General features: G+C 53.5%; 5 protein-coding genes and 2 pseudogenes across 5 annotated transcripts; 3 read left to right on the top strand and 4 right to left on the bottom strand.

Moving 5' to 3' along the window:
- Positions 1-302: 302 nt before the first annotated feature.
- Positions 303-4749, top strand: SAPIO_CDS3038 (uncharacterized protein; the record flags this gene model as incomplete). The annotated part of the gene is made up of 2 exons (XM_016785916.1): positions 303-468; positions 551-4749. 2 exons carry the CDS (start codon positions 303-305, stop codon positions 4747-4749), a joined length of 4365 nt encoding a protein of 1454 aa, XP_016643922.1.
- A 631-nt stretch (positions 4750-5380) lies between these two features.
- On the top strand, positions 5381-7960 carry SAPIO_CDS3037 (annotated as a pseudogene; the record flags this gene model as incomplete).
- A 554-nt stretch (positions 7961-8514) lies between these two features.
- SAPIO_CDS3036 (Vacuolar protein sorting-associated protein 55) lies at positions 8515-8970 on the bottom strand (the record flags this gene model as incomplete). The annotated part of the gene is made up of 2 exons (XM_016785915.1): positions 8515-8648; positions 8721-8970. The coding sequence occupies 2 exons, from the start codon at positions 8968-8970 to the stop codon at positions 8515-8517; spliced, it is 384 nt and encodes a 127-aa protein (XP_016643921.1).
- Positions 8971-9906: 936 nt separating this feature from the next.
- SAPIO_CDS3035 (Proteasome subunit alpha type) lies at positions 9907-10864 on the top strand (the record flags this gene model as incomplete). Its single annotated transcript, XM_016785914.1, has 3 exons — positions 9907-9944; positions 10037-10148; positions 10250-10864. 3 exons carry the CDS (start codon positions 9907-9909, stop codon positions 10862-10864), a joined length of 765 nt encoding a protein of 254 aa, XP_016643920.1.
- Positions 10865-11484: 620 nt separating this feature from the next.
- SAPIO_CDS3034 (uncharacterized protein) lies at positions 11485-12369 on the bottom strand (the record flags this gene model as incomplete). Its single annotated transcript, XM_016785913.1, has 2 exons — positions 11485-12047; positions 12231-12369. The coding sequence occupies 2 exons, from the start codon at positions 12367-12369 to the stop codon at positions 11485-11487; spliced, it is 702 nt and encodes a 233-aa protein (XP_016643919.1).
- Positions 12370-13666: 1297 nt separating this feature from the next.
- SAPIO_CDS3033 (Uncharacterized protein) lies at positions 13667-15555 on the bottom strand (the record flags this gene model as incomplete). Its single annotated transcript, XM_016785912.1, has 3 exons — positions 13667-13759; positions 13845-15034; positions 15126-15555. The coding sequence occupies 3 exons, from the start codon at positions 15553-15555 to the stop codon at positions 13667-13669; spliced, it is 1713 nt and encodes a 570-aa protein (XP_016643918.1).
- Positions 15556-17649: 2094 nt separating this feature from the next.
- On the bottom strand, positions 17650-19704 carry SAPIO_CDS3032 (annotated as a pseudogene; the record flags this gene model as incomplete).
- Positions 19705-21164: the final 1460 nt, after the last annotated feature.

Genomic DNA, 21164 nt, shown 5'->3' with positions numbered 1-21164 from the left:
TGACTAAGCCATACAACGAACTGTCTCTAATGTCGAGATGCCTTTGTTGAACTCGAATCCAGGATTGTCCATCAACGAATCTGAAAATCTCAGAATCGCGCACAATATCGCCCTCCAATAACCTACCGGCCTGACTCCTTTCTCCTATAGCCGAATCCGACCGGAAACGACCCGTGAATTAGGAGATTTTTCACGGTCTCCCAGTCACGACCTAACCCCCTAGACCGCACCGGCTGGTAGCTCGCTTTCCTTCCTAACGGAACTACCTCGACGATGTTCGAATATACACATTTTACTTCACAATGAGCTTAGATCCCTTGTCGCCTATAGGCCCCGCGCGGGTTAGGGCACTTCTACTTCCCTTAGGCCAGATCCGAGGCCCTCGATTCTCCGGCTTCATCGAGCGACTCCAGGAGGAACATGTCGTCCACCTTCGGGACATCACCCCTGATGGCCGCCCGAATCGCAGTACGCAACAGACCCCCATTCATGTCCCTCCAAAGCATCGGAATGTCCCCTCGCGAATGAAGAATTCAGTTTTTGACAGTAGTAGGCATGTTCTCACCTCTTGCGTTTCGGTCCGGTGCCATATTCTACGACCTCATCACCCACATGCCACCGCCTTCCCACCTGGCCCTCTCGCCGTTTGAGCTCTATCGCGAACCTTTGGTTATAATAGCTATTGCTGATGGGAAAGAGTTGGACCGAGAGGTAATCGGGAAACGAAACTCTATAAATGGGAGAGCTCCTACCCTGATAGAGCAGAATATTCGATCCCTCTACCAGGAGCTCGAGGATCTCCGCGATAACTTCTCCAAAGCCTTGGTACACCAGGTGCTCATCTTTGATTATGAGCCTCCCGAGGGCCTTGAAATCCCCATGCCCTTCGAGGGCATTGCGACGATCCCGACCCCCGAGAAATGCAAGCGAACAACCATAAAGGGTGTTATGTGCGACATTTCGTCGTTGCTGCTAGCTGAGATGACGACACTTGCCAAGTCGATAGAGGGAACAAATTTCATTGATTCTCCTGGGCAAATGTCTGGTTCGAGGGCCAACGGGTCGTCGTCTTGGGGCGGTTCTGAGGATTTCGGCGGTCATGGCAGGCGGAATTCCCAGTTCGTCTCTGGAACGCGGTCTAATTCGTCAGCTGGGCTCGCCGAGAGAGTCGATCGGAGCCATGTGCGTATGTCGATGCCTCCGGTACCTTTTAAATCCTCACCCTCTATCCTCCATTCCGCCACCCCGTCATCTCGGTCGTCGACGCCGGGGAAGAGTGCGTTATCGAACCCGCCCACCACCTTTGATGAGCTTGTCTCCAATCAAGGCAGTGGCAGGTCAAGCCCAGAGCAGAGGCACTCCCGCCCTGGTACTGCGGAAGGCTTCCGACCGTCGAGTCAAGACAGAGTATCCGTACAAGGTTTCGGGTCTGGTGGAGCGAACGAGAGGTGGAGGCTGAGAGGCAAAGCCCGGAGTGTCATAGTTGTCGGATCCATGTATCTCCAAGCAGGCAGATGGCCTGATGCACTGAAAGACCTTGTTGAGGGTGCTACGATGGCTCGCTCTGTAAACGACCATATTTGGCACGGGAAGGCTTTGGAGCTGATCGTCATCTGCCTTCTCCTATTAGGCTGGGCGGGCATCGACTTCCAAGTCCCCATTGTTTGCCTGCCGCCCCAAGAGAAGCAACCAAGCGACGGGGGCTTAAAGGAGGTGGACAATCTAGACCCTAGACAGCCGGTGCGCTTTCGGAATCTTCAAGTCATCCTGCCCGATCTTCTAGACCGCATCCTGGGATCATACTCGAGAATCTCCTCCGAAAACTTACCCCCTCTACCTCTCTCAGAAGCTGCGCTAAGATTCTGCAAACTCTTATCGTTCCTCCATCTTGCGGATGGAACCCTCAGTGAGGATTCTATACGGGCAATCGTTCATGGTGACCCGCCCGCGAAAATTCTAACTACCTCTCCTCGTCTCACCGTAAAACCAAATCGCCAGTTTATTGCTAGCATGGCATTCCGCGCTTTCCCCTCTTCAGCATCCGAACTTCTTACAGTCGTCGACCGCGTTACAATATTAAGCGGGATAGCATCGGTGCTAGGTCCTCTAGGTTACCACCGCAAAAAAGGCATGGTAATCCAGGAGTTGATTTCGGTCTTGATTAGTGGCCTGGTCGAAGCAAGGACCCGCGGCGCTGCCGAGGTGGGAATACACCCGGCCGCCGGTCTAGTGGCGCTCGCAGCTGCGGACGGACACAGGAAACCAGCTGGATCGGTGGCTCTTGAGCTTCAGGAAGGGGATATCGAACAAGGTATCGAGTCATTTCTCGCAATTTTATGCAAGACGTATGGGATTGTCGACTATGACCCGAGCAACGGCTCCATTGCGAAGGAAGAGGATGTTACCTCTAGTGCTGAGACTGTCTCCCGAATACGGAAGCAAACTGCCGCGAGGTTCTTTGGGTTTCCGAGCGTCAAGTTGAGCGTGCTTCGCGCATGCATCAACTTTTCAGAGGCACTTCCCGATTTTAACGGTGTCTTGAAGTTCTCCAGTGACCTCATGCGTACCGCCGGCTCTGGTGTGGCCCCTGGGCCGAGACGGGAGGATGCGGCACCTACGATCCCGAAGGAGGAGCAAGTAAGGCTTGTCACAAATATCGCCAAGACGTATTCCTTGTCGAAGAGATTAGGGCTTGACCATCTTGCGGCCGAGTACTGGGATGAGCTTCTGGTCCGGGGGATCATCCTCGACCCCCTGCCGGGGAGTAAAGTGCCCGTTGCTCATTCTAAGAATGTACTGCCCGGAGTGTCAACCTCTCGCACATCGCAAGACGTCGATCCTTTTATTTACAACCCGTTCTTAAAACAACCCGACAAGGCGGCGGTAGATCAGACTCTTGTTGTGGGTGAGACGGCTACCTTTAGGGTTACGCTCCAAAACCCCTACGATATCGACCTCGACATCGAAAGCATTAAAATTGTGGCCGAGGGGGCCGACTTCGAGCCCGCTACAGAAAGTACGATTATCGGGCCCTACCGAACACAAGTACTCAAGGTCCCTGGTATTCCAAAGTCATCGGGAAGCTTGAAAATAACAGGGGCCCTGGTCCGCATACGCGGCTGCCGCGAGAAACATTTCCCAATCTTCTCGCAGCCCTGGGTTCCCGAGAGGGTGCTCAAGTACAAAGCTACTGGTCTGGCGGCTCTCAACAAGAACCTAGCGCTTGAAGGACCGGCGCCACCGTCTCTCATACCTACTGAACTCCCTCTCAAAGTAATACCCGAGCAGCCTTTGGTGGCTGTGAAATCTACCACGCTCCCACAGTCTTGTGTGATGATACTTGAAGGAGAGCGGCAGGTGTTCTCGGTCACGCTCAAGAACACTAGCAAAACTACGCCAGTGGATTTTATGCTCTTCTCGTTTGAGGATTCGACCCAAGGTCCGCTACAGACGGCCCTCAATAACCGCGACTCAACTCCGGCTGAGCTGTATGAATACGAACTTATCTTGATGAAGAAGCAATCCCTAAGGTTGCGAAAGAAAGCGCAGGACAAGAGGTACATCGCGCCTGGCGGCGAGGCAACGTTTGAGTTTGAGGTCCTAGGCAAGCCTGGACTTACGAGTGGCACCATCCAGATCGACTATGCACACCTCGGCATGGCGCCGGAGGATATTGTCGATCAGTTCCACACCCGGCGGGTGAGTGTGCAGTTAACCGTCACTGTCAACGCCAGCGTTGAAGTTTCCCGGTACGATATCCTCCCGATCCTTGGAGAGGTGCCCGAATCTCTATGGAACCGCGTTAGGAAATCTGGTGGTGAGGACGACCAGCCTACATTCTCAGCGGACAGGTATTGCCTGTTGTCGTTGGATCTAATCAACGCCTGGCCAAGCACGATGCTCCTCCGTATCGAAGGCGAGGATAACGTTTCCGTGGAAGAATATATTTTGCCAGGCAACACATCCCGAGTTGTCTTCCCTATAAGACGCATCTTCGTTGAGGACCCTCACGCCTCGATCCCGGCTCTGAATCCCAAGCGCAATCGCCAGTTTGTCGTCAGCACTAGCAAGACAACTCCCGACTTCGAGCGTGGGGTACGAGAAGCATTCTGGTATCGAGAGAAGCTCCTCGATTCTCTAAGGGCTACATGGAAGACACTTTCCGGACCACAGCGCTCGGGAACCGTTGAGCTACGCGCTCTCCGATTGGCCAGCAGAATGGTCGATGCTCTTAAGGTCGAGGATGTTGGAATCGATATCTTTGTCGAAAATCCAGATGACGAGGAGGAATCCGAGCCGGCGTCTCATCACAAGGCTATGTTTGTGGATGACTTTGCGCAGGTGAGGGTCCGCATCGCCAACAGGACGATCCGGCCAATATACCCTCTCCTCCGGCTGATGCCGGCCCTCTGCAACAGGCCTAGCAACGTCGCGCTAGACTACTCAAGAAAGTTCGCCTGGAACGGGACGTTACAACAGGTCCTCCCTCTCTTGGACGCCAAGAGTAGCACCGACGTCATCCTCGGGGTGACCGTATTGTGCCGAGGACAGTTCGAGATAACGGCCTCAGTAGAGGAGACTGTCTTATGGCGGGACGCTGATGAGGAGGAAGCAGACGAGAAGGAGAAATCCGGCGCGAGAGCACGGTCCGACACGCAGACGATGCTCGATGCGGTGTTGGGGAAGAGAGAGAGGAGGATATGGCATGCTCGGAGGCCTTGTCTGGTTACTGTACGGGATCAGGAGTAAGACGAATGATGATTGGGGAGGTTCATGATGTTGTTCTTCTTTTTCTACGAAGTAGTATGTATGTAGCATGGATGATATGAAGTAGCAGCATTACGGCGGTGAGAGCTTCTGCATCTAGCGGTCGTGTAATAGTTTACGATTAATGCCTGAAGAGGCTTTATGGCTATCGATCAATGTCTTAGGACACGACAACAAGACCAATGTGTGACTCTCTCTGTTGAGGCTTCAGTTCTCGCATGCTTCGTCAGTCTCTCACTGTCTCTCTCTCGTCTCTCTCTCTCTCTTACCATTCCGGAATAGCTCCGCAGGGTCGTCCAATTTAGCTAGTGGCGCTAATTGTTACTGCCGCCCCTAAACAGGGGGGCCTCTTCAACGTTATTGAAATTCGGGCTTGACCGTTTCCGCTCCGAAGGTTTCCGAGTCTGGCCGCCACAAACTTCACCGCTCACCGAGGAATTTCTTAAACTCGCAGCTTCCCCAGAAATTCCAGCTGAAAAACGTCATTGCACGTTTTCTCAACCAATTTCTTTTTTCGTTATATTTTATTTTCCCTTTCCAATTTTCATACTCTTCTCCTTAGGCATAATTACTGTCCCTTACCGCTGGGGGCTGTAGGTCCCTAATGCACAAAATGTCGCGCCGCCGGATTTTGTTCTTAGACGCCTATGACTCTTTTTCCAATAATATCGTCTCTCTATTAACGACGCTGCTCGACGTGGATGTCAAAGTTTTGCGGATAGACGAGGCCCGATTTGATCCTCACTCAGCGAATTTCAAGGATGACTGGCACCGAGAGTTGGCTCACTTCGATGCTGTCGTCTGCGGTCCCGGGCCCGGATCTCCGGTGAACGAGAAGGATGTTGGCCTGATGCGGCATGTCTGGGACTTGGACGAGGAACATGTGCTTCCCGTCCTGGGCGTATGCCTGGGGTTCCAGAGCCTGCTGTGCACTTTTGGAGCGGAGATCCGGCAGCTTAGACAGGGGCTTCACGGTATGATTCGGCAAATCGAGTACAGGGCTGCTTCGGAATCCGTGGAAAGCGACATTTTCGCTGGTGCGTCTCCCTTTAAAGCTACGCTATATCACAGCTTGTGCGTCGATGTTGGACAGGACGACATTTCCCCTTCAGAATGGACCACTGCCAAGTGGGGACGTTTCAACAAGTGCCCCGACATGGTTCCGCTGGCGTGGGTAGAGGAAGCGCGGGAAGACGGGATTGAGAGGATTCTGATGGCTGCTAAGCATTCCGAGCGCCCGTTCTGGGGTGTCCAGTATCATCCCGAATCGGTGTGTACCGAAACAGCCGGCCAAAAAGTGATACGGAACTGGTTTGAGGAGGCCCTGGAATGGAATGAGAAACGCGGACGACGAACCGTCACTTCTAGTGAGCCTTTTGCTAGGTTCTGCGTGACCCCAAGTTACCTTGGCATGATGGCAGAGGCACACTCTCGGAACAAGACGTCCGTAGGGCAAGGATATATGAATGGAGCTAGCGCTCTCGCGGGAGTCGGCTTGGACTTCGATTTCATTTGGCGCACGATCAGCTTGCCCTCGCACATCACAGTGCCCGACCTCGTTGAGCTTCTAGGCGGACCCGATGGCGATCAGATCGTACTAGACTCTTCGAACTGCGATGTCAAGCTCCCGCCGGGAACAGCGGATGTCAGGGGCCGACACAGCATCATCGCTCTCGACGTAGCCAGGTCTCTCCAGGTTCGATATCGTGCGGGTGATGGCCAGCTAGAAGCCAAGATTCCGGGAAAAGAGGAGGTATTCAGTAGCGTTCACCTCGAGACTTTGTGGGGTGGGAGCGTTTGGCAATTCGTCTCGGATTTTCTCAGTCATCGTCGGGTGCGCACCCCCGAAGGCTACGAATCACCGTTTTTGGGCGGCTTCATGGGCTACGTCTCATATGAGATGGGTCTCCATGATATAGGCATCCCTTTACCGAAGGATCGGAGCTCAAGCAGACCGGACTTTCATTGGGTGTGGGTCACGAGAAGTCTTATTGTTGACCATGTCAGCGGGTCTGTTTACGTGCAAGAACTGAGACCGAAGCATGCACAGGATGGCGACTGGATTGATAGTGTTATCCACAGGCTACAGTCCTCGTCTGTGTGGAAGGCGTCGGCGGATAAGCAAAACGGGGTTTCCGCTCCTAAAGTCCCCGCCACTGTGAATGGCTCCGCTGGGAATGCCCAGATCAGTTTCCACTCGAGGACGAAGTACATGGCGAAGGTGGAAGAATGCCAGGACTACATTGCCAAAGGCGAATCCTACGAGCTCTGCCTCACGGACAAGGTCTTTGTTCGCCGACTTAAGAAGTCTTCTCCATCCATTAGCGGTGCTACTCCCGCTACCAACGGAAACGGAGTCATCACTGGTGCCAAGCTTAACGGGCTCTCACAGGCATCTGAACTTGAGAGCCCCTGGAGTCTCTACAAACGTCTACGCGCTAGACAACCCGCCCCCTTCGGTTCTTACATCCGGTTACAAGGTGCCACGTTCGTGAGCAGCTCCCCGGAGAGGTTCCTGAGCTGCTCGCGCGACGGTGTCTGCGCCATGCACCCCATGAAAGGCACGGCCAAGAAGTCTGATACCGTGCGCACCCTCGCCGACGCCGAAAAGCTCCTGCGCATCCCCAAGGAAGAAGCGGAGAACCTCATGATCGTCGATCTTGTCCGCCACGATCTTCATGGCGTGTGCGGGCCGGGGAGAATCTCCGTGCCGCATCTTTTGAAAATAGAGGAGTACGCTTCTGTGTTCCAAATGATCACCGTCGTGAAAGGACAGCTTCCCGAGTCCGAAGGAGAAGAGGGAGAAGAAGGAGCAAGATACACAGCCATTGACGTTTTATCGGCATCCCTGCCGCCGGGAAGCATGACTGGAGCGCCCAAGAAACGGAGCTGCGAGATCCTTCGCGCCGTCGAGCGCTTCCATGAACGCGGGATATACTCCGGCGTCGTGGGCTACGTGGACGTCACTGGGAAGTCGGACTGGAGCGTCAATATCCGCTGTCTGTTTAGGTACGATGACGAATGTGCCTGCGGTCAACCCGGGTGCACAGGGCGTGGCGGAGGTGAGTGTGGAGAGGTGTGGCATGTTGGGGCGGGCGGTGCCGTCACGACTTTGAGCACGGCGGAGGGTGAATGCGATGAGATGTTTACGAAGTTGGAGGGCTCGATGGGGTTGTTTGGGGGATTGCGTTGAGAAAGCTGGGGACGCCACACGAGGCGTAGGGTAGGGCGTTGATATTAGGATAAGGCGCAGTGTGATTTGGAATCCGAGATAGACGTAGACGTCTTTTTACATGTTTAGACTCATTTAACAGATAGAAGAGAGATCTCCGATCAATTCAACATTAATCATCTTTGACACTGATTGTTAGAGTCCCCAAGCACAGCACTCGACAAGAAGAGCAGACGGAAGAGCAACATCAATGCAATGCCATACCCGTAAGACAAAGTAGAAATAGCTAGACCCTGAATCTACCATCGCTCGCTCATAGTAGTCTGCGGCCTGCCCAACAGCTCATCTTGCCTTTATGGGCATTGACCTCTCCCAGACTTGACCGGCCAATAAAAGAGAGATAAAAGACGTTCCTTTCCCGGATGTGATGTACAGTCCTATCCCACGAAAACAAAGTTAAGCCCCTCCCAAATCCAGACCCTCGAAGAAACAAATTTCTCAAACCATGCTTTGTTTTGTTCATTTCAGGTTCTCACTATTACTTCCATATTGCTCCCGCCTTCCCCGTGATTCCCTTAGAAGTCCTGTTCCTCTTGGAAGAACATGCCGAAGGAGATAATGGTACCGTAGATGAGCAGGCCGCCGGTTATCGACATGATCATAGCCTCAACCTGAATCAAGCCCGCATGCGCCAACACGACGGGAAGAGCTGCACGAGTCTAACATTAGCACCTTGTCCCACCTCCTTCAAAAATATCTTCAAGGACCGAAAAAAACTCACCCATTCCCATCACTACCAAAAAGCCGGTACAAAACTTCCCCAAATCGAGAATCGCCGAACTCGAGCTCTCGTAGTCATCCGGATTCGCACAGTGACTACAGATCCAGTTCGGTACTGGCGCGAGGACGTAGGTGGCGACGACGAGGAGGGGGTAGTAGACCTTCCAGAGGGCGCAGGAGAGGATGACGAGGAGGAAGCCTACGGCGAGGACGAAGGAGAGGGCGATGATTGTTTTGAGACCGGCGGTCATTTTGGAGAGGAGGGCTTGGGGGTTTTTCGCTCGTTTCGGGGATAGAGTTAATGTATGTTTCGCGTAGTTGCGTAGTTGGCGGGTCTAAGACCGGACAGGTTTTGTGTTCTGTTCGGCGGGTTCGTCTGCAGGAGTGGGCTTGTTGTTGGAGAATCGGCTGAGGGGGCTGCCTGGTGGACACTTGAGCGGAAGGCACAGACAAGATAGGAAATCGGCTATTCGTGTGGAATTACTCTATTCGAAAAGGCGGGAGAGTCGATCTAGATCAGTCCGCGATGGTAGAAATAGGTGCGAGAAAATAGCAGGGAGAAGGCGGGCAAGCAGTCGAGTTACGGCGACGTCGGAGCTGGCGTAGGCTTTAGAAGGAAGCTATCGCATGTTGCCGTCATTCAAGGCTGGATGCGACACCAAAACGGCTGTAGACGGGGAAGTCCTCGTGTACACTATACAGTCAGCAGTCTGCTCAAGGTCAACCGATGACTAACCACGGATAAAGGTATCGCCGATCGCCGACATAGCGGTTAGAGCCACACCTCGTGGACGAGCCAGTAAGATTGATGCACGCCTCGCCAGCCCAGCGGAGGAGGCCCCGAGCAACGACAGCTTGAGCTGCCTGGGCCTTGCTGAGTGCTGCTTCTTGCGTGTTAGCTGCAGCGCCTCGTCTATCAACCATCCTCTCCATCACCACCTCTCAATTTCCCTCCACCACTGCCCTTGGCGCGAACTCGACGCACAATCAACGTATCCAGTCATTGGGACTATTCTTCGAACCTGTGGCCCCTTCTCTTTACTAAGTTTTCCGTCTCTGTTGTGATACCCGATTCGAAGTCTCGAGGATAGCCGTCCTCAATTCGAAAACAGCTGGATCGCACCGCCATCCGTTCCCTCTCTTTGTCTCCATCGTAGAGAAATTGTTGGCCGCCACACACATACAATATGTTTAGGAACAACTACGATAACGATACTGTCACCTTGTACGCCGGCCGCTTCGCTTCCCCCCCACCCTAGTCTCTTCTGGCCCCAGCTGGCGTCTTTTGTCCGCCAATTACTAACTCGCAACAAACAGCTCGCCGCAAGGGCGCATCTTCCAGATCGAATATGCCACCGAGTCGGTCAAGCAAGGTTCAGTAGTCGTCGGCCTCACGGGCAAGACACACGCCGTCCTCTGCGCAATCAAGGTAAACATGGCCCTCCTTAGCTTCTACCACTTCTATGTCTCTGCACACACAAACACATCCTTTCCCCGGCCGCCAACTAACGCGATTCTCAATCTCCCCAGCGCAACGCCGAAGAACTCTCCTCGTACCAAAAGAAACTCTTCGCCATCGACGAGCACGTCGGCATCGGCATCGCAGGCCTCACCTCCGACGCCCGCGTCCTCTCCAACTTCATGAAGAACCAGTGCCTCAGCCACCGCTTCACCATGGCCCGCGCCCTCAAGATCTCCGACCTCGTCGACATGATCGGCGAGAAGGAGCAGTACAACACCCAGCACTACGGCCGTCGGCCCTACGGCGTCGGCCTCCTCGTGGCGGGGGCCGACAACGAGGGTCCCCATCTGTTCACGACGCAGCCCTCGGGCTTGACGGAGGAGGTGGTGGCTTTCGCCATTGGTGCGCGGTCGCAGATGGCGAGGACTTATCTCGAGAAGCATATTGAGGAGTTTGCTGAGTGTGATCGCGAGGAGCTCATCACGCACGGCCTTAATGCTCTCAAGGAGAGTTTGGCTCAGGATAAGGAGCTTACGGTCGATAACACTTCGGTGGCGTATGTTGGTGTGGGGCCTAATGGCAAGATTACCGATGTGTTCAAGGTGTATGACGGACAAGACGTCAAGGACTGGATCGAGGCCGCTAATACTGAGAGGGCGGAGGGCATGGATGTTGATGGTTGAAGGGGGAGCGAGTAGGGATTCACATGCTTGAGTTTAGCTGCGTGCGAATGACATGTCTATTGGGGATGCATGAAGGGGAACGACATAAACGACGAGGGAGAGACGATAGTGGAATAAGGAGGCTACGGGTCTGTGGACAGCTACTTGTACAACTAGAACGGCGCGAGAGGTTCCAGGCAATCAACGCAAAGAACATATTCCTCGGGTAATCCGTCTCCCGCCTCGACCATGGCCCTGGGAAAACACAGTTGGGCTTGGTTGGACGACTCAGTAGATAGTGGTGAGAAGAGTCAATACTGGGATTGAGTGAAGTCACGAGTTGCTGTAAAGCTCGCTCTAGCGTCTAGACCAACGCCCTCGATGCCCTTTTCCCCCCATCTTTCCATTACCTACCCCCGCCGCAGGAGAACCTGAGATCTAAAAGAAACTCCTCCCCTTCTAATGACTCCAAACGGACGAATATCAAGAGGACATGAAGAATCAAAAATGAATGAGTGGGAAAAGTGAACAACAACAACAAAAAAAAAAAAAAAAAAAAAAAAAGAAAAAGAAAAAGAAAAGAAAAGAACAAATAACAGAAGGCAATCCGCTCCAAAAACACCCCCATCCAAAAAAGGAGCTCACTGATCTCCCCACTCAAGCTTCATCGTATCCGCCGAGAGCTTATACTCCCTCAACTGCTTCAAAGCGCCCTTAGCATCCGTAGCCGTCACGACGATCCCCTTATTCGCAGGCGAGATGAATCCTTCGCTACTCGACTTCTCGATCCACTGCAGAATACCGTCGAAGAACCCATCGACGTTGAGCAGACAGATGCCGTTCTTGTGAATACCCAGCTGGTTCCAGGTAGCCGTCTCGAACATCTCCTCAATGGTGCCGTAGCCGCCCGAGAGGGCGATGAAGCCGCTGCCGGGCCCGCCGTTGAACACTTCCTGCGCCATGAGCTTCTTGCGGGTGTGCATGTCCGGGACGACGGTGGTGCGGCCGAACACGGCCTCGTCAGGCAGCACGGGGTTGAGATCAGGGTTGCCGGTGCCCGAGAAGTCGGAGGCTTTGGTGGGGAGGTTGCGTTCGTAGCGGATGAGGGGGTCGGGGATCACGCCGTGGACGGAGGAGGGGCCGGAGAGGGAGACGAGGGTGCGTGCTATTTCACCCATGATGCCGATGGTGCCTCCTCCGTATACTGGAGAGAAGAAGTTAGCCTGGTGGAAAGGAAAACCGAAGGTTGGAGGGGAGCTCCGTTCTTCGGTGGCGAGAATAGCTTCCACAGAGAACGAGAGAGCTGCATGTGCTCCCCCCCCCCCCCCCCCCCCCCCCCCCAACCCCCCTCCCAAAAAAAGAAGAGACACGGCGGAAGTAAACTTACCTAGGCCAATGTTGTTCTCCGCCATCGCATGAGCCAGCTCGCGTGCCATGGCTAGATGCTTGGGGTTGTGGCCGGGGGAGGCACCGCAGTAAACGGCGATCTTGGTCTGGGGGGCCGAGTTGGTAGCTTCGGACGTCATATTTGCTGTGTTTATTCCTGTGCTAGTTTCCAGTTTGAATGATCAGAAAAAAGAACAATTGACTAGAATTAGGAGAGACCAAAAGGAAACATTAAAAAAAAAGAGGAAAAGAACGGTCAACGCCACACAATGTGTCTATGTTGTAGAGTTCAATTTGTTTCTAGGAGGGGTGAGGTTGACGTCGTCTTACATGTACTGCTCCGGTACGAAGTATCTCAGGGTGGGTTAAAACTAACGTAAAATTGACTGCGGATGCAGACTTGGCGGATTTCGTTGACGTGGAGGGGCAGAGAAACAAAGAAACAAAGGGATGGATTCCTACTTCGGAATGCCTCTCGTCGTTGCTGGCGATGGGCGGGGCAGCCATGCGAGGAGTTTTACTCGCCGGTAAGAGTCATATACTCATTATGCTTCACTTTGTATTTACAAGATCAATTAAATAGATCGATCCCATGTGGATGGATAACTCAGGATCTGTTCTATCTGGGTCGTACTTTCCCGCCCTTCGCCATCCGACATCCGACCTCCGGAGGCAAGAATAATCGAAATAACTTACAACGTACGGAGTAGTGCCAGCGAAGACGACGACCAGACCCAGCCCAACTGCATTGACGTTTATTTCTTATTCCGCCTTACCCGTCAATTAGCTGTCTGTCTTGCGGTGAAAGCGACCGGTCTGCCTCAGAGTGAACCACTCCTTTTGAGCAGCGCCAGATCACCAGCTACGGTTACCAACGGCAGGGCCGGATCCGCGACAGCAATGAATCATACCGCAGCTGGAGTAAACGTGGTCCAACTAAGCTAGACTCTCGCCTATCTAAACCCGATTCGACACCTTACAAAAATGGAAATATTCGCAAAAATATTTGCAGAGTTGACAGAGAGGCCGCTCTTGGTCTGGTGACCGGCAGAGCATGACCACGCAGCTCGGTGCCTGACAGCTCTCCCACACCGCTACTGCTTCCCCGTGTCTGCATTGGGGTTCAGCTTTGCGGACCGGTAAACCAGTAAACCAGCTCTGTCCAATACCCAGTAGCTGGGGTCATCAACCTGCCTGGCCACTCAAGCCCCTAGCTCTCTCAATAGCAACCTGCAATAGTAGAACAAAGCCATTAACATGAAGAAATGGAGAGACATAAGCCTTCATTACGAGAGTCGAGCATCATCCTAGCATAAATCGCCAAGCTAGAGTAGAAACTAGTAAACCAAAACAACATAACCATTAAATCTCAGGAGATACCACGAAGTACGTACAAGTACGTACACGACGGATCCTACTGTAGATCGATCCTCTGTGTTATACGTAGGCCAGCGTGTTATCCTCCCTAATCCTACCATTCACCCCAAGCGCCAACTCTCCACGTGCAACACTAGGTCCACGAGCAACAATCTGTTATTTCATCCAATAAGTTAGCGTTTTGCTCCAAAAAGAAAAAAAAAAATCGTAGCGCCAAAGATGGGTCTAGATCGCTTACCTCTCCCTCAACCTTGTCATCCGTAGTCTTATACTCGCCGTTATCCCTCAAAAATACCTCCACACTAAGACTAGGCGGTCCAAAGTGCGAATACGCCCCCTCCTCGAAGACGCGATAATCATACAACCAAGTCTGCGCCACGGGGCCCGCCACCCCCGCCGCCGTGAGCGCATACAAAACACGCGCGCCGAGGAACACCCTCAGCTCCGCGAGCTGCTTCGACGAGAGCGGTGGCGCTCCTCCGTCCGCGCGCTCGCCGACGAACACGAGCCGCAGCTTCGAAGCGCCCGAGCCGACGATAGGACGTGTGGGAGCGAGGAAGTTGCCCCAGAAGGAGTTAGGCGATGGGAATGCTCCCTTTTGGCTGAGCGTGCGGAGTTGGGAGCGGAGAGCGGCCGACTGGAGTGCTGACGTTACCTTGGAGGATGACTCCTCGTGAACGCGGGCCAAGGTCTCGGGTGCCGCGACAAGGATCGTTGGCGAGACTCCTTGCGTCGCGAGGACGAGGTCGGTGTCACGCCCGGCGACCGAGTTAAACGCTACAGAGGCGTTGGCGTAGAGAGCGGAGAGGGTCACCACGAGGGTGTACATATTCGACAGAGAGTCCGCCGGCAGGAGCACATCCGCAGGTCCCATCCGCTCATTCGAAGGCACGCTCCCTAAGATGGAAGCCATACCGGCAACAATGTTCTTCTGCGTAAACTTGACCATCTCCTCAAGTGTACCCGGCTTCCCCTGCCAGAAGACCACCACGGGCCCCGGTTCGGGTCCGTCCTCAGGAAGCTCGAGTCCAGCCTGGAGCGGGCTCTCGTCGACGATCTCCTGCCACGTGGCCACGTTGACGCTGCCTCCCATACCCTCGGGGATTTCGTTCCAGTCCATATGAGATGAGCCCTCGTCAACAACCCAGATGAGGTTCCTGAGGGAAGGGTACGCCTTGACGACGCCATCGAATGGGAAGGTACCGGGGGCAGCAACTACGGTGTCCGCGGCGGAGCGGCGGAGCATCGAGATCAGCTCATCGGGGGATGCACCGAAGGGAATGAGGATGGTCGTGAGGTTCGGGTAGAAGGAGCAGGCGAAGAGCGTGACGAGGAGCTCGATGCTGTTGGGGAGGTAGATGGCCACGCGGATGCCGCCCTGCTGGGAAATGTGTTGACCGATAAGGTTGATCGCCCTGGTAATCTCCTCTGATAGTAAAAACGTTAGCTACTGCCGATTCCACTTCTCCTTCTCCGTAAAAGAAAATGAGAAAATAATAAAAAATAGAGGAAACCTTACCAATCTTGTGCTCCGTAACCTTCTGTGCCCCATGAACTGTAAGAAGCTTCCCCCTCGCACCAGCCTCAACACCCTCCCTCTTCTCGGCCCCCTGCACCACCTGCCTCCATACATCCCTCAAGTCCCCATCACTCCCCTTCGACCACTTCAGCGCTCCCTTCTTCCTAACCTCCAGACCGGTCCTCAGCTCGCCGCCCCCGAGATCCGAAGACCTATAGAGCGCGCTCTCGCCCTCCTGCCTTACGAGGTTCGGAAGAGACTGCCTCGCCAACCGCAGAGGATGCGTATCGGGATCCACTGATGTCGCGACGTGGTACGTCACCCCCGCGGCAAGCACGCCTGCTAGCGCTGTTGTGTAGACGTTCCATTGCGAGAAGATGCCCGAGACGCCTTCGTCTACGCCGAGCAAGAGATTATCGAATGCACCCATTTTTTATCCTCTCTCTGTGTAAAAGTATCTTGTCGGTTTCGGGAGGAAAAGAAACGAGACGAATACCGGGGCACGTCGCAACGTTCGTTTATTTCGTGGGGACTGCTCGTGTCTTCCGATCGCTGTAACGGGTTCAGCGTGGCCCGATTCCGATTCCGAGGTTGGTCCGGCGGCGGAGGATCTATTCTCTCGGATGCGTCCCTGGATTATTATGTTGCTGTAAGGCAACTTAAGTTCCGGTCGTGCGTTTCTTTATCGATTCGCGAAGCTGTTGATGGATTTGGGAGATAAAAAAGTGTCAGGCAAGGGTCGGAATAGATTCCCCGATACCATCGGCTGTCGATAATACACGTTGGCGAAATGCAGGAGGCTGTATGGGTTGGGCATCTGCTGGCTGTGATAGGCTGCGCCGCAATGAGTGAGCTGAAGTTGATTCACCGTGGAACAACCAAATCTCAGTTCAGAGCAGCTTTGAAACGGGTTCCTGGATCGGCATATACAGAACAGTGCGGATATTCACGGCATTATTGTACACTCCTTCGAAACCAAATATGGAGTGGTACTAAAAATAAACAGTTACAGGATTGAATTAGCACAGTCAAGGTACCATCCTCATCATCAACTCTGAGGTCGCTCGCTACAAAGTACTTTCATTTTCATGATGCTGCGTCGAGATAGAGTCGACCATTTACAAGACTTGGGTGAACAAAGAGAGCACATCAATCACATCGAATTATCCAAAAGAGAGCACAAGTCAGGAATTGCCTGCAAACTCAAATCATTGAGCATTTTTATTTTTTGCTTGACTTCTCAGCCCAGACTGGCTCGTTAAACGAGGGGGCACTCATAAGGCACTCAAAATAAAGCCTTCACCCCGTGCATGTAATGTCCGTTCCTATGTCCATGAAAGACGCCGCCCCAGCGCAGCCCCAGGTCCATCTTCTCACCATGGACCCGGTCCTGCCGCCGGGGACTAAAAAAAGATCCATTCCATGCCTGTTCGAGCGCCTCGTCTATGTCGTTGCTTTCGAGAGCAATGTTCAAAAGAACAAAAAAGGACCCTGTAATTGTGGGAAGGGGGTATCATGTTTCCACTCAAATCAACCAGTCCCTCCTCCAAAGACCTAGAAAACAAAAACATCCATTTTTCTTTCCTTTCGCATGTTTCCCTTCCTTGGGTGGAGCGTCCTTGAAGAAAAAAGGCCCTCCGCGTAGGACCCTCCCTCATGTCTCGAAACGACGAGGCCGAAATAAAAAATGAAAATCCGTCCGTTGTCCTAATATTACCAGTCTAATGCTCATGTCCCTCTCTATTAGCATCTGTGTGCAAAGCTCCTGTTGCCGTAGGAGAGACCGATCGAGCATCCTCGACTTGGTGAACCGAGAAATCAACTTTTGTCTATGGGGATAACAGAAAAACAAAATGTCGTGAAAAAAGCGCGGCCGATGCCATGACCCTTTTTGTCTATCGTGAAAAACGAGTAAAATGCCCTCAAGGCTGTCTGGGAAACAAACCGCGATGACAGAAAAAAATGAGACCAGAAAAAACATTATCGTTGTGATGCAATGACTCTCGAAAGATCTGGGATCCCTCCCCGTGTTGGAGACCCTAGATCGAAAAAGTCGCGCACCACTCTTAGAACGCCAGTGAATGCGTTCCAAATGCTTTTTTGTCGTCGCAGTTTCCCAATCGATCACCAAGGGTATCAAATGCGAATGAGGTCCAGCAAATCAAAATCAGAAAAAGGATCATCTCGTGGATGATCCTACGATTTACCCTTCTCCTGACGGGCATCCGAATCGCGTGTCTGGGTCATGGTTGGCCGTGACGGAAATGACGCAAAAGAAAAAGACGAATCAAAGTGGGAAAAAAAAGCAGTATCGACCGGGACTATTCCGTTGAATGAAAAAGAAAAGGAGACGACCGCGGGGCCAATCAGGCCAGGTGCGGTGTCAAGCGTGGATCAAAGGCAAACCCTTCTTGCTCTCGAGGTGACCATTTTCATGGTCAGTGTAGGGGGAGGGGGGTTTCGTCCAAGGCTGATGACCTCAGTTTCATACGACCTCCCCGAGCAGACAGAAGGAACCTGGTGTTTACCACCAGGAAGACTGGCCGCCAGGACCACCGGGGTTGCCGTAGCTACCACCGCCATAACCACCACCGCCATAGCCGCCACCGCCATAGCCGGAACTGGCAGGAGGGGGGCCACCATAGCCACCGCCGTAGCCGGAGCCTCCCTGGGGACCACCGCCGAAGCCACCGAAGCCGCCGCCGCCGCCACCACCACCATACTTTCGGTAGTCACGGTTGGCGCCGCCATGGCCGCGTCCTCGGCCACCGCCACGGCCGCGACCGCTGCTGCCGTAGCTGGACTCGCGGGCAATGGTCTCAAGGAAGCTGGGAATTTCCTGGTTGGCTTCCCGGAGTAGCTCAATGAGGCCGCGGACAACACCTCGGTTGCCTCGGTTGAAGAAGGCTGTCGAAAGACCAGTGTTACCAGCACGACCGGTACGGCCGATTCGATGAACGTAATCGTCAATGTCGGTGGGGAGATCGTAGTTGATGACGTGGGTGACGTTGGGAATATCGAGACCACGAGCGGCAACAGCAGTGGCGACAAGGATGGGGCAGCGACCATTCCTGAAGAACTCGAGAGCTCGCTCACGCTCACGCTGGGTTCGGTCGCCATGAATGGAGGTGGCAGGGAAGTTCTGCTGGATCAGGAAATCCGAGAGAGAGTCGGCCATGCGCTTGGTCTCAACGAAGATAAGCGTCAAGCCGCTGCCATGGGTGTGAAGAATGTCCAAAAGGACGGATCGCTTGTCAACGTCCTCGACGTATTCAATCTTCTGGGTAATGTTCTCAGAAGTAGAACCAACGCGACCAACAGAAAGGAAGACGTAATCCTTCAAGAAGTCACGGGCGAGGACCTGAATGTCACGGGGGAAAGTGGCCGAGAACATAAGGGTCTGGCGGTCGTGGACGCCAGGCATGTCCTCACCCTCAACGATGCGGCGAATCTGGGGTTCAAAACCCATGTCGAGCATTCGGTCGGCCTCATCCAACACAAGATACTTAATGTTCTGAAGGGAGATCCTGCCGCGCTCGATCAGGTCGACAAGACGACCAGGGGTGGCAACAAGGAGATCGCAGCCACGCTCGATCTGGCGAAGCTGACCGCCAATGTCAGCACCACCGTAGACGACGCAAGGTCGGACCCAGGATCGATAGGCGAACTTGCGAGCCTCGTCGTAAATCTGAGAAACCAACTCTCGGGTCGGGGCGAGGATGAGAGAGGTGGGGAAGGCCTTGCGCTGATGACCAGCCTGAACCGGAAGGTTGGAGGGGCCGTTAATAAAGGCCTGAGAGAGAATGGGGAACAAGAAACCACCAGTCTTTCCGGAACCAGTCTGGGCGCAAGCCATCAAATCACGGCCGCCCATGACAATGGGAATGGAGTACTTCTGGACAGGAGTCGGGACCTTGTAACTAGCAAGGCTGATGTTCTCAATGAGATGTTCGTCGAGAGGGGGGCTTGTGAAGGTCTCGACCGGGTCGGGAACATTGTCACCGGAAGCCTCGACAGGGATGTCGTTGTACTTCTCGAAGTTGATGCCAGTGTGCTGCTTGGAAGGGTCGTCGGGAGTTCCGAAGAGTTCTCGCTCAAGCTGAGCGTTCTTGGCACCGGGGATGTGCTTGCCGTTGACCCACTGACCAGCACCAGATCCGCCTCGGGCGTAGCCGCCACCACCGCCCTGATGGCCGTAGCCACGGGAACCACCATAACCGCCGCGCTGGCCGCCATCGCCGGCCCAGGATCGTCCGCGGCCGGAGCCGCCACCTCCCATGCCGCCCCAACCACCGGAGGGACGAGCATTGTAGTTGTTATTGCTGGAAAGACGTGTCATGTTAGCATTCGACGTGTCATCAAGGGGGCGGGGTGGCGAAGAAAAGGGAGCAGCATACTTGGCCCAGGCGCTGTTGTTCAGGCCGTTGGCAGGACCGTTGCCGTTAACGGGGCCGTTCTGGGGGTTGGCAGCGGCAACCTTGCCTCGCATATGAGGAGGAATGTAGGAGCGACCGCCAGAGGGCGCGCCACCCTGGGTGTTATCGAGGCTCAAGCCTCCCATGTTGAGCTGTTCAGCCATGATGGGTGTCGAGTTGATTGAGTTGGATGGATGCGTTCGCGTTTTGAGGAGAATCTCGTTTGTTGTCGTAGTGTCAAACGAAATAATCAGATCGTCGTAACTGAAACGAAGGTCGTTCGACGGCGAAATAAAGCACAAAAATGGTCCAAACTTGACTGTCTCGGTGAAGGGAAGATGAGGGTGAGGCTCTATCAACTCTTCTCGAATCTATTAGGTCTGGATGGCGTTTCGTGTACGGCTGAAATAGATACACGAGATTATATCAGTAACAAGAAAAAACCGAAAAACTTGTATTTCCTCTGGAAGAAACGAAAAGAAACAATCTTCAAAGGAAAGACAAGAGGTCGAAAAAAAGTCTATTTGAAAACTTCGTGGCAACAGGGACGCGTGTGTCTCTATCACCTCGTCTCGTAACGTAGAGGGGAGATGTTCGTTGAATTTGAAGAAATTTGGGGGGAGGGAAGAGGAGTGTGTAAGGGTTGAGGAAGGGAAAGAAAAATATGTAGAGAAAAAATTTGGGTCCAAATAGTTATAGTTAAAGGGAAGGCGAGGGTGGGATAATTTTTTTGACCAGTCAGAAACAGTGCAAATTTTTGATGGGTTTGGGGGTTGGCCAAAAAGGGTTAGGCGCGTCCTCCAGTTGCCTCTCGCGGTCGCCGAGCCAAGGGCCTGTGCTGCCTGGCCAAAGACACGACACGCCTTGCCCGCTGGCAGTGCATTCGCGGATCCGAAGAAACAGCTGGCGACGTGGGAACGTTTAACTCTTGAGGGTAAATCTAGTTCGCACCTCGCAGACATTGGAACCACCAGGCACTTGCCCGGTTCTCCGAGAAAATAGCGAGTCACCACGTTTTTTCTAGGGTGTTCGCTTCGTCTTCGGGAGGCCAATGATTGGCGCCAGCGTCAACTGGGCGATGTATGGGGGGTGGCGGGTGGCAAGGGTCAGGTCATAGCGAGGAGAAAACCGAAACAGATCAACTTACTTGTATTTGGAACCAGGCTTTTTTTGTGCCTGTAATGATAAGGTTTCGGCTGGACCCTCGTGTGGCTGGAAGGTTTTCGCTGGATGCAGAAATGGTTGGTTGTTGCTTATGGTGATGATGATATGAGAGGATGAGGAAGCGTGGTGAGAAGAGTGGTCGGGTGAGATGTAGAGAGATGGTTGGGGGAAAGAATTTGAGACTTCAAACTCTGAGTTGAGGAATCCTTACTGCACTGAAAGATTGGGGCTGGCTCTCCTCCTGCTTTGGGAAAATAGTGAGATGAGATCGTTCTTTCCTGTTCATTTGGATGTGATACCTAGCCTAGTTTCAACATTGCTCCTTCCCATCTCTTGCTTTGTACATCTCAACTTTCAGGTTCACTCTACAGCTTTGATTGTACAATACCCTCTCAGAAGGAAGTAGCAAATTAGGAATTATCAGGAGGCACGGATTGTACAGAGTAGAGTCCCTTCACCC

This window comes from Scedosporium apiospermum (assembly GCF_000732125.1).
Source record: "Scedosporium apiospermum strain IHEM 14462 chromosome Unknown SEQ_SAPIO_0088, whole genome shotgun sequence".
In the NCBI taxonomy this organism is placed as follows: Eukaryota; Fungi; Ascomycota; class Sordariomycetes; order Microascales; family Microascaceae; genus Scedosporium; species Scedosporium apiospermum.
Note: the sequence above shows the minus strand (reverse complement) of the source record. Positions and strands in the feature narration are given on the sequence as shown.